Source organism: Dipodomys merriami, unplaced genomic scaffold, assembly GCF_024711535.1.
Source record: "Dipodomys merriami isolate MVZ:Mamm:240054 unplaced genomic scaffold, mDipMer1.0.p SCAF_38, whole genome shotgun sequence".
NCBI lineage: Eukaryota > Metazoa > Chordata > Mammalia > Rodentia > Heteromyidae > Dipodomys > Dipodomys merriami.
In genome coordinates, this window is record NW_027205381.1 from 7678465 (window position 1) to 7690910 (window position 12446).

General features: G+C 38.1%; 1 protein-coding gene across 2 annotated transcripts in view; it reads right to left on the reverse strand.

Annotated features, from left to right (window-relative positions):
• Positions 1 to 12446, reverse strand: part of Uggt1 (UDP-glucose glycoprotein glucosyltransferase 1) — a 158195-nt gene that overhangs the window by 87348 nt on the left and 58401 nt on the right. For both annotated transcript variants that reach the window (XM_069989476.1, XM_069989475.1), the window contains exons 4-7: positions 9311 to 9441; positions 7061 to 7173; positions 3120 to 3294; positions 1218 to 1314 (exon numbers count right to left, since the gene is read on the reverse strand). In XM_069989476.1, the coding sequence (XP_069845577.1) occupies positions 1218 to 1314; positions 3120 to 3294; positions 7061 to 7173; positions 9311 to 9441 (516 nt within the window). The remainder of the gene's footprint in view (positions 1 to 1217; positions 1315 to 3119; positions 3295 to 7060; positions 7174 to 9310; positions 9442 to 12446) is intronic.

The following is a 12446-nucleotide window of genomic DNA, read 5'->3' on the forward strand; positions in this document are numbered from 1 at the left end:
GAGAAAGAAAAGAAAGGAGGGAAGGAGGAAAGGAGGGAGGGAGTGAAGGAGGGAAGGAAGGAAGGAAGGAAGGAAGGAAGGAAGGAAGGAAGGAAGGAAGGAAGGAAGGAAGGAAGGATGGGAGGGAGACAGCATATACTTGTGGTTAAAATAATGAATTCAAACCCCTACAATATTACAACTAATGCAGGATATGAAACTGCTCTTTATAAGATTTTTTACATTAGAAGCACAAATATCATTGGTCTACTGGCAACCCATATAATAACAACAATACTACTTACTAAATGTTTTTGTGAAATAAACAATAATCAATTTGTTTTGGTAAAAGTAGGGTTTGAACTTAGGAGCTTGTGCTTGCAGAGCAGGTACTCTATACTGAGCCACAACTCAAGCCTTATTTTTTTTTTCTATTTATTTTTTAAGATAGGGTCTCTCTTCCTGTATGGATGCACAGCTTTACCAGGGTCTGCTATTCTAGGCATCTCATCGTTGTAGAGATGATGGGCAAATGCTACCACATCTAGCTTCCATCTGTTGAGGTAGAGTCTTGAGACTTCTCTGTAGGGGCATCTTGGAACATAGATCTTCCCATTATCAGCCTCCCATGTGTTTTTGGAAGACAGACATATACCACTTCATGAACTCATCTACCTGAGCTGTCCTCCAGCTTCAATTTTCCCATTTCCCACCTCCCAAGTAGATAGGATTACAGGCATGAGAGCAAGAACTGCTGCCTGGCAACAGTTCTAAATTCTTTTGCTTTTTTTGCTGTTGATGCTATTTATTTTGTTTTTATTTATTGAGATTAAGTGATTACATAAATTTCGCATATTTCACAGTACTGTGGAATAGTGATAATTAAAGTCACAAACACATTCTCATTATGCCTTCAACTCATGATCTTCTTGTCTCTTCTTCCAAAGTAGTAAGATAACAGGCATGCGCCACCATACCCAGGCAACTTCTTTACTTATATATCTTCTCCCAAATACTTGGAGAATTTATCATTACCAATATATCATTACCTGAATTTTACAAAGGAGTAAATTTAGACCTAGCAAGTTTGTTGAAAATCTCTCACCTAAACATAACAGAACCAGGATTAAAAGATTGGTTCATCATATACCTAAATATTTTCTTTTTCATCATGGAAACAGATTACATGTTACCTCATATTTAAAGAAAACACATTCATCTTATTTTTACAAATTCACCTTTCACCTGAGTATCATCCTTGGCCTTGTATTCAGTGCTCTTAATGGCCAGTTCCACACCATAGCCAGAGAGGTAAACTGGTTCCTTCTTGGGATTCTGCAAATATAGCAAGTATTATATAGTAAGTTGAGTTATAGAGGACTCAATATAAGTAACAGGGCATTCAATACAACCTGAACATTACATATAGCAGCCATCACCAAGTATTGTACACTCAAAATATCTTTATCTCCTTGTGTTCAAGATAGTTCACTATCAAAAGAAATTAAATTATTTGCTACCTACTATTAAAATTCATTACTTAAAAAAATTCAACTTAAGGTTTACTCTCTCTAAAAATTCTAGTTTTTCACTACAGTTAACATCAGGAATCAGTAAAAATGGAAGGCTGAAAGGGCAAAGTTTCCAAGCCACATGAGGAAATGAAGAAAAATAATTTTGGGAGGGAATAGTGGGGGGATGAGGTTGGTCATAGGTCTTGAACTCTGGGCCTGGGTGCTGTCCCTGAGCTCTTCAGCTCAAGGTTAGTGCTCTATCACTTGAACCACAGCAACACTTCCAGTTTTCTGGTGGTTAACTGGAGACAAGAGTCTCATGGACATTCCTGACTGGGCTGGCTTTGAACCTCAATCTTCAGATCTCAGCCTCCTGAGTAGATAGGATTACAGGCGTGAGCACTAGCACCCGGAGGAAAATAATTTCTAAAACCTAAAGAGCAGGGTTGAAAAGCAGTGAGGTGTCAGACCATAAAGTGCTTTCTTGGGACCAAGTGAGCACCTGTATTTTAACTACAAAGCTTCAAGAAGGCCTTGACATGGCCATCACCATGCTGGTTGACAACAGCCTGTTACATGTTTTAATCCAACAACAGGCCTGGCGGACATAGGAGGAGTAGGAGTTGTAAGACTCTGACTTTGATGAACCTGTTTCTGCTCAATCAAATTATCATTTAAAAATTTTATTGTACTTTCCACTCAGTATTTACTAAATTTATTGTGCCACACAAACTTTTTATTTTTTAATTTGGTTGATTTTTTTTTTTTGCCAGTCCTGGGACCTGAGTGCTACCCCTGAGCTCTTTTGCTCAAGGGTAGAGCTCTACCACTTTGAGCCTTGGCTCCACTTCTGGTTTTTAAGTGGTTAATAGGAGATAAGAGTCTCATGGGGTCTTTTCTGCCTAGGATGACTTTGAACTGCAGTCCTCAGATCACAACTTTCTATGCAGCAGGATTAAAGACATGAACCACCTGCACCCTGCTGCTATTTGTTTTTTTTTGTAGTTTAGCAGCAATAAGAGACTCACGGCTAGCCAGGCACCAGTGGCTCACCCTTATAATCCTAGCTACTCAGGAGGCTGAGATCTGAGGATCATAGTTTGAGGACAATCTAGGCAGGAAAGTCCATGAGACTCTTATCTCCAATAAACCACTAGAAAACTGGAAGTGGCACTGTGGCTCAAGAGGTAGAGTGCTCGCCTTGAGTTGAAGAGCGCAGGGACAGCAAAGCCCAGAGTTCAAGCCCCACGACCGACCAAAAAAAAAAAAAAGAAAGATCTGATGAGAAGTACTAGATTTCTCACAAAAGCAGTTCAAATAATTAAAATTACTTAGTAAATGGGTTAAAGTGGCTCAGGGGTGAGTGTTTGCCTCACATGCATGAGGCCCTGGGTTCAATTCCACAGCACCACATAAGCAGAAAAAGCCAGAAGTGGTGCTGTGGTTCAAGTGGTAGAGTGCTAGCCTTGAGCTGAAGAGCTGAGGGACAGTGCCCAGGCCCAGAGTTCAGGCCCCATGACTGACAAAAAAAAAAAAATTAGTAAAAAGGGAAATTATAGTTTATGTCCTAAGATTGTGCTGTATAAATTAATATTTGAAACAGTGGCAAAATAAGTCAGTACTTACAGATATATAATGTCTGAAGACATAATTAATTTTGCCTTCATTGCTTTTTGATATAAGTTGTTGGTGGTAATTAGAAAATTCTCCATGGCCAATCTCAGAGTAGAAAATCACTATAGGGCTCTCAAGATTAGATGAGGGATATCTGTGATCTCCTTTGAAGAGTAAAGGTTTGGGTCTGGAAATAAATATTAAAAGATTAACATTTTCAATCTACAAAAATATATGAATACTAAGAACCAGAATAAAATATTAAGTACAGCTAACATAATTTAAGTGAAGATTTATAAGCATCAAAACATAAAGGGTATCATAGTCTTTTTATATAGTGTTCACTTAGAATATTGTTTGGTGTGAATCTTGTACATGATTACAAAAAATAAAACTGCATTACATAAATACTAACTATAAAATGCAGACTTTGATGAATAATTTTTTACCAATTTCTAGGGGGAAGGAGCTAAAAAAAAAGCAGCAGCAGCTGGGCACCAGTGGCTCACAACTGTAATCCTAGCTATTCAGGAGGTTGAGATCTTTGGATCTCAGTTCAAAGCCAGCACAAGCAGGAAAAGTCCATGAGACTCTTATCTCCAATAAACCACTTAGAAAACCATAAGTGACACAGTGGCTCAAGTGGTAGAGCACTAGCCTTGAGCTGAAAAGCTGAGGGACAGTGCCCAGGCCCAGAATCTAAGCCCCATGACCTACAAAGAAAAGAAAAGAAGAGGGGAAGGGAGGGGAGGGGGGAGGGGAGGGGGGAGGGGAGGGGAGGGGAGGGGAGGGGAGGGGAGGGGAGGGGAGGGGAGGGAAGGGAAGGGAAGGGAAGGGAAGGGAAGGGAAGGGAAGGGAAGGGAAGGGAAGGGAAGGGAAGGGAAGGGAAGGGAAGGGAAGGATCAGAAAAGAAAAAAAAAAAGGAAAGAAAAGAAAAGAAAGGTACACTATAGCTCGAATACTGTGAAACTTAGATATGTATTCTTTTTTTTTTTTCTTTTTTGAGGCCAGTCGTGGGGTTTGAACTCTGGGCCTGAGCACTGTCCCTCAGCTCTTCACCTCAAGGCTAACACTCTACCACTTGAGCCACAGCACTACTTCCGGTTTTCTGGTGGTTTGTGGGAGATAACAGTCTCACAGACTTTCCTGCTCGGGCTAGCTTTGAACTGTGATCCTCAGATCTCAGCCTCCTGAGTAGCTACGATTACAGGCATGAGCCACCAGCACCCAGTTTATCATATAGTTTTCTAGCATGATTGTCCCTTTATCTGAACACAAAAGCACAAATGATACATTGACCTTGACCGTATAATTTGCCAATATCAGCCTTCTCAGCCATTTTTTAGTATCATGATCATCCTAATCATTGAATATTTCAGATTTTAAACCTTCCCCCAAGTTTTTGCTAAGGGTCACATTTAATATCAAGATATTAAAGAGATTATAGATTTTTTGGTACTGAAGCTTGAACTCAGGGCCTCATGCTTGCTAGGCATGCACTCTAATTCAGCCAAACCTTTTTTGCTTCAGTAATTTATCAGGCCAGAACAGGACCTACCTCTGCCTCCCAGTAACTAAGATTATAAATGAACACTACCATAACTGGATTGTTGGTTGAGATGGGGTCTTTTTAAACAATTTTTCATGGGCTGCCTTGAACCACAATCCTCCCAAGTTGCTCAAATTATAGGCCTGTACAACCATGTATGGCTGAGATATTGATAATCTTAGTGTACAACTTACCAATCCTTACTATGATAACAACAGGCAAAGACATGAATAAAGATGTTCATTTGAATTTTATTATAGTAGCAATAAGTAAAAATGACTTTAAAAAGTAAAACATTCCTACATAGATTATGCATGTGCTAAAAATACTGAGGTACACTCATATGTGCTACATAGATGCAAAAAAAAACTACCAAAAAAGACAAAAAAAAAAAAACCCTACCTACTTGTACCAACTTAAATCCATAAAAAATGTAACAGAATAAATGGCAAACTACTAAAAGTAGTTACCACCTCTCCTAAAAGGAGGTTGTCATCATTCATTTTTTTATAAAGGTCTACATTATATTTTCAGCAAATTAAACCAAAGTTTTTAAAGAATTAGCAAGCCACCAATTGTGTTTCCTCTTTAGAAACAGCCATTTTCAAATGTTCATAACCTAATTCCTGAGTGTGCATAGTGTTTATTGGTGGCTACCCTCAATAATAAAAACAAATAACATTTGGTGGATAAAGAATAAGTGTTAAACAACATTGCTAAGGAAGACTCAGAGCTGGGTGTTTGTGGCTCATGCCTGTTACCCAGCCATTCTGGAGATGAATAAGAAATACCATGGTTTGAGGCCAACCTAGGCAGAGAAATTCACAAGACTCCTTCTCAACCAAAAGCTGAGCACTGTAGCCTATCATCCTAGCTAAGTAGGAGGGAGGCTGAGAAAAGGAGGATCACAGTTCTTTATCAGCCAAGGCAGAAAAAGCCCAATGCATGAGGTAACATTTTATTGGAAGAAGCTGAGAATGGTGGTATGAATCTGTCACACTAGCTTCAATGGGAAGTGAAAAACAAGACAACAGTTCAGGCACACACCCAGGTACAAAATGAAGACCTTCTTTCAAAAATAAGCAGGAAAATAAATACAAGTTCTGATGGCTCAAATTTATAATTCTAGCTACTCAGGAGGCTGAGATTTGGAGGGTCATAGTTCAAAGTCACACTGGGCAAAGAAGTCTGCAAGACTCCATCTCCAACTAACCAACAAAATGCTGGACTAGAGCCATAACTCAAGTGGTAGAGCTCCAGCAAAGCCAAGCAAGAGTTCAGAGCAAGACAGAGTGAGACAGAGACAAAGAAACTGAGAAAGAAAAACAGAGAAACAAAGTCAATAATAACAACAGTAGGAAGCCGGGCGCTGGTGGCTCACGCCTGTAATCCTAGCTACTCAGGAGGCTGAGATCTGAGGATCGCGGTTCAAAGCCAGCCCGGGCAAGAAAGACCATGAGACTCCTATCTCCAATAAACCACCAGAAAACCGGAAGTGGCGCTGTAGCTTAAGTGGTAGAGCGCTCACCTTGAGCTGAAGAGCTGAGGGACAGTGCCCAGGCCCAGAGTTCAAGCCCCACGACCGACAAAAAAAAAAAAAAAAAAAAAAAATAATAATAATAATAATAATAACAGTAGGTTAAAAAAAGGGGTGGAAGCATGGCTCAGCAGTAAAATACCTGCCCAGCAAGTGTGAGGCCCTGAGTTCAAAACCTAGTACTACCCCAAAAAAGGAAACAATTTATAACACCAAAATAGCCACTAGTACTTAAAGCAGCATAAGAGGAGGTATAGAGAAGTTGCTATTGTAGCCAGATAGCAAAATAGATATGATAGCTAGCTATCCAATTCAGAAAACCTAAACCTAAATCTAAACCTCTTCAAGCAAAAAATGCATGCATGAATTCATTAACAATTCAATAATACTACCAATGGTGATGATGATGAAATAATAATGGAAAGATAATTATAACAATCTTTTAATATTTTCATTTATCTGTAACTAGCAAGTTATCATTAAATGAGTACTTAGGCACTAGCTATCATACACACAGCTGTCCTACTAAACTAATAACAAAGTTTATTTAATCTCTCAGATATAGTTATTCACAGGAATATTAATACTCTTACTATTTCCATCTTGAAATAAAAAGAAGGAATGACTTCAAAAAACTATTTTAAGAGATGGGCCAAGATTCATATCTAGTTCTCTTGGGTTCAGAATCAATAATCTAAACTTATACCTACAGACTTACAAAATACTTAAGAAAAACTAGAAAGAGAGCTTAGCATGAAAAAAACACAAGGATCTGACGATCTTCTAGCAAAAGCTTTTACATTGCCAAAAAACAGCACAAGTAACGAAATAAATGACATTTAATGAAGAAACATATGTACAACTTACCTTTCAGATGCTGTTAGTAGAAGAGTTTCTAGATTATCAAAATCACAAGTCTTCTTTCCATGAACTGAAAAAAATGAATTGCATCCTTCTGGCGGAGGTTCATCAGCAGCTATCTGACACATAAGACACAGCATGTATTTTTATTATTTATTATTTATTTTTATTATTTGTAGCTGAAGATGGTATAGAACATCCCTTCTAGACATGTGATTAGACACTGCAATTAGGACACTACCTACAAAGGCAAAAATTAACATCTGCCCAACACCCACCATGAGTCAAGCAAAGTCAGACCTTTGCAGACAGTGCTCTCCTTGATGATAGTTCCCAGTTCCTCCTGCCTCACTAAGAGGAAGGTGCTAATGTTATCACCCAACAGAACATTAATATGTCACCTCAGAAGACTATCAAAAGGCATATTAAAAATACAAGGTATATTTTCTAATATAGGATCTACCAATTTTAGTACCAAAGTATACATATGCTATCCTTTTAAAAAGAAATATGAAATTGAAATGAGGTCCCTCATTCAAAGAGGAAGAATTACATACAATCTAAAACATAAACCCCACTTGCCTATAATCCCAGCATACAAGAGATGCTGAGATTATAGGTTCAAGGCCAGCCTGGGCTAGATAATCAGACCTGGTGGTCTCAGAAAAATATAAAACAAAATAATAATTTTTACATAAAAGTTTAAAAATAACTGAGCCAAATTAAGAAAAAAATAATGAAAAGTAATTATATATGGTACACAGTAAAATACTCAAGAGAGCTGGGAGCTGGTGGCTCACGCCTATAATCCTAGCTACTCAGAAGGTTGAGATCTGAGGATCATGGTTTAAAGCCAGCCCAGGCACAAAAGTCCGTGAGACTCTTATCTCCAATAAACCACCAGAAAACCAGTGTGGCTCAAGTGGCAGAGAATCGCCTTGAGCTGAAAAGCTGAGGAATAGAGCCCAGGTCCAAAGTTCAAGGCCTGTAACCAACCAAAAAAAAAAAAATACTCAAGAGAAATTCTCAGCAATAGATCAGTTTATATGTGAAGATAAATATATTAACATCAAGGAACAAGAAGAAAGTTAACATGTGTATGAATATATACACACTCAAAGCACTCTGACACAGTGAGCATGAAACAGGAAAACTATGAAACAACAAATAGTGTAAACACTGTTATATACAATGATATTATACATATCAATAGTGCTTTGTACTTCTATTTTAAACTAATATCATTTTTTATTAGCATCTAAATCATTTCCTGGGAAAACATTCTAGAGTAGCATCATTAACCCAGCTCTAAGCTGGGCATAGGTGACTCGTACCTGTAATCCTAGCTACTACTCAAGTGGCTGAGATCTGAAGACTGAGGTTCAAAGCCAGCCCACGAAGGAAAATCTTATCTAACACACCCACACACCCACACCCACACACCCACACACCCACACCCACACACACACACACCCACACCCACACACACACACACACACACACACACACACACGGAGCTGTGGCTCATATGGAAAAACACTAGCCTTGAGTACAAAAGCTCGGGGGGGGGGGGGGGGGAGGCTGGGTATGGATGTGAAGGGTAAACCAAAGGAGGAGGCTGCAATGCTTGGTAAGAAATGTACGCATTATCCTGCCCATGTAATTGTAACCCCTCTGTACAGTATGTTTACAAATTAAATTAAATTAAATTAAAAAAAAAAAAAAGCTCAGAGACAGCATCATTTCAAACAGAAGCAGTAGCCAAACACTGCTCATTTAGACAACATTCAAAGATACTGACATCAATAAAGTCAGACATTTTGGTGCATGTATGTAATTCTAACTACTTGGAAGGCTGAGTCAGGAGGATCTCAAGTGCAAAGCTAACCTGAGCTACATAGTGAGTTCCAAGCTGGGCTGGGGTACAGAAAGAACTAGTTCCCAAAAACAAGCAAACAAACAAAACCCAATCTAAATTAGATGGTTGTGCTTTTATTTATTTATAACAATGTTTTCCTAATGCTAGATCTTCCTAACCAGATTCCTGTAGTTTCACATTTCCCATGAACTGGTTTAAGATTTTAGATTTTAAAAGAAGTGATCAAATTCAAGTTCACTATTTTGCAAGATTAAACGTCACAGACTGTTACAGAAACAAGGTCTGCTTGTGCTTTTTATGTATTGTTTTTTTCTTATTTTAGTAAGAAAGAAAAGAATGTATCCAATTGTCATATCCACTAGAAGCACTGGATTTACCTGCTGGAAGGCTTGAATTGTAGCGGAGTAGGAACGAAGAGACAGACAAAATTTCAACAACTTCTGCTGTAGAGGTGACAGAAACTGAAATGCGGCTTCCAATATGGCATGATAATAGGAATAATCAGTACCTGTCCCCCCCCAAAAAAACAATATTAGCCCAAATAATTGTATATGATTAGAGATACCAAATAAGATAGTTCATAAAGTACAAAGCTATATGTTACAAATTTATGTGAACTTTTGTCAAATGATTGTAATTCCCTAGGGTATGTACACATTGCAGATCAGCATTTCCTCTTGTTTAAACTATTCCTTACCTAGAGTTGTACTATTTTCCACTTACCTGGATAGCTTACTTCTAATTACTTCCAAAGAAAGAGTTCAGCTATGAAATCACAGAATACTGCAAAGTCACTCTGATCCCAAACTCATGTTTCAATGAACTTGTTACATCTCTTCTTGGCTCCAAGAATTATTTCTTTGCTTACCTCTTTCACTTATCATATGATTTACTACATTACTTTATTCACTATCTACAGCTCAGCTAGACTTTGGGCTTCCACAAGCAAAGGCTATGCCTTAATCATTATATTCTCAGAACTAAGCATATACTATTTACTCAAGTAACTAAGAAACTAAGGAGAATGATAGGGAAGTACCAGATATTAAAGGACACCAATAAAATCAAGTTTGAGAAGCATTTAAATAAAATGTTGTGAAATTATATGAAAGAGAAACAATGAAATTTACTAATATGAAAACCACTCAGACAAATGAAAAGCAAACCAATAAAACAATAGACATAGTAAACTATCTTTTGTGCCAAAAGGAAAAATGATAGAATGTGTATGTTAAAAAAAAAGCTATGGGGGCTGGGAAGGTGGCTCAGTGGTAGAGCGCTTGCCTTGGATGCATGCCGAGGCCCTGGGTTCGATTCCTCAGCACCACATAAGCAAAAAGAAAAAAAGCCGGAAGTGGCGCTTTGGCTCAAGTGGAAGAGCACTAGCCTTGAGCTGAAGAGCTGAGGGACAGCGCCCAGGCCCAGAGTTCAGGCCCACGACCGGACCAAAAAAAAAAAAAAAAAAAAAAAGCTATGGTGGGGCGGGGGGAAGATGGGAAGGGATGGGAAGGGGAAACAAAGGAGGAGGCTACAATGCTTGATAAGAAATGTACTCATTATCTTGCTCATGTAATTGTAATCCCTCTGTACAGTATTTTTACAATTAAAAAATAAATAAATAAATATTTCATACAAGTAAAAAAAAACCTAAGTGAATTAATTTTAAATGGATATAAAAAGCAGGGAAGAACCAGAAAGTAGAGGGACAAGAAACAAGATTTTTCAAAAGGCTAGAAGGTTTTTGTTTATCTTTGACCTCAATATCATTTAATAGCCTCTTAAAATTTATATCTTCAACTTTTAAAAGAAAATTATTAATTTTCTAAAAGTAGAATATACAAGGTTCTATGCTACATAGGAAAGGAGACTAGAAAGAAATATCTCAAAATATTGCCAGAATGTTAAGGCATCTACATTTGGTTGTTAAGAGTATGAATAGTATTTCAAATTAATATTTAGCATACTTTTGTGATCAATTCGAAGAACTTATACTCCTACATAAACTTATACTTTATCTACAAATATGTATCATTTATACTGAATAAATTCCATTCACCCCTCCCACCCTCCCACCCCCCCCACCCCCCCTGCCGCCAGTCTTGGGGCCTGGACTCTGGGCCTGGGTGATGTCCCTCAACTCTTCAGCTCAAGGCTAGCGCTCTACCATTTGAGCCACAGCACCACTTCTGGCTTTTTCTGCTTATGTGGAGCTGTGGAATTGAACCCAGGGCCTCATTCATACAAGGCAAGCACTCCACCACTGAGCCACCTTCCCAGCCCCTGAATCCACTTTTATAAATTTATTCCAGGAAATCTTAAAAGCAAAATAATTTCTTTTTTGTTGGTGGTGGTGGTCATGGGGCTTGAATTCTACACTTGGGCACTGTCCCTCAGCTCTTCTGCTCAAGGCTAGTACTCTACCACTTGAGCCACAGCGCCACTTCCAGCCTTTTCTGTTTATGTGGTGCTGAGGAATGGAATGCAGGGCCTCATGCATGCAAGGCAGCTCTCTATCATGGAGCCATCTTCCCAGCCCAGCCCCACAAAATAATTTCTTGATACTTAATTCTAGTTAACTCTAAAGTATATAACTAAAAATTATAGGTCCTTGTTCAAAACATTTATGTATTTCTATTACAAGAGATGCTGATGCTGTTAAAATATGCAGTTAGTAAAAATTTAAAAGAAGCCAATTCCATTAATATCAGTAATACAGGTTCCAAACATTCTCTTTTCAATAAGAATTATTCCTGTAATACTAAAGGCTTTACCTACAATAATGTGTCCTTAAAATCAGGATACAATCATTGTATAAAAGTCATACAGTATACTTATACAAACTGTGACAGGTATGAAGTCACTAGGCAATATGATCTAATCTATGAGACCACTGTTCCATATTTGGTCCATCATTGGCCAAAACATTATTACGTAGCATGTGACTGTGCTCATAAATCAGCATCTTTGGACTTAATGTCTATAGCTTATGGCAAGTTACAAAATGTTTATGAAAGCACATCATAAACTATAAAGGAGTGACCCATTCATACGTAATCATTAGCTTGATATCATGACACTGAACTAGTAAGTAGCTGGCTGGCATAATGGAAAACATTTTGGATGGCATTAACTTCATGATAACATGCTTAACATAATAAATCAGTTATATAATTAGTTCACAACAAAAGAATAAACCAAATCAGATGGACATAAAAATACTAAACCGTTTAAAATAAAATGTATATCCACAACTTGGCACCAGGGACTCAAGTTTATAATCCTAGCTACTCAGGAGGATAAGATCTGAGGATCCTGGTTCAAAGCCAGACCAGGTAGAAAAGTCCATGAGACTCTCAAATTAATCAGCAAAAAGCCAGATGTGAGGTTGTGGCTCAAGTGGTAGATCACTAGCTTTGTGCAACAAAAACCTCAGGGTCAGCACCCAGACCCTAAGTTTAAGACTCAGGACTGGCACCAAAAAAAAAAAAAAAAAAAAAATAGGGCACAGACAAT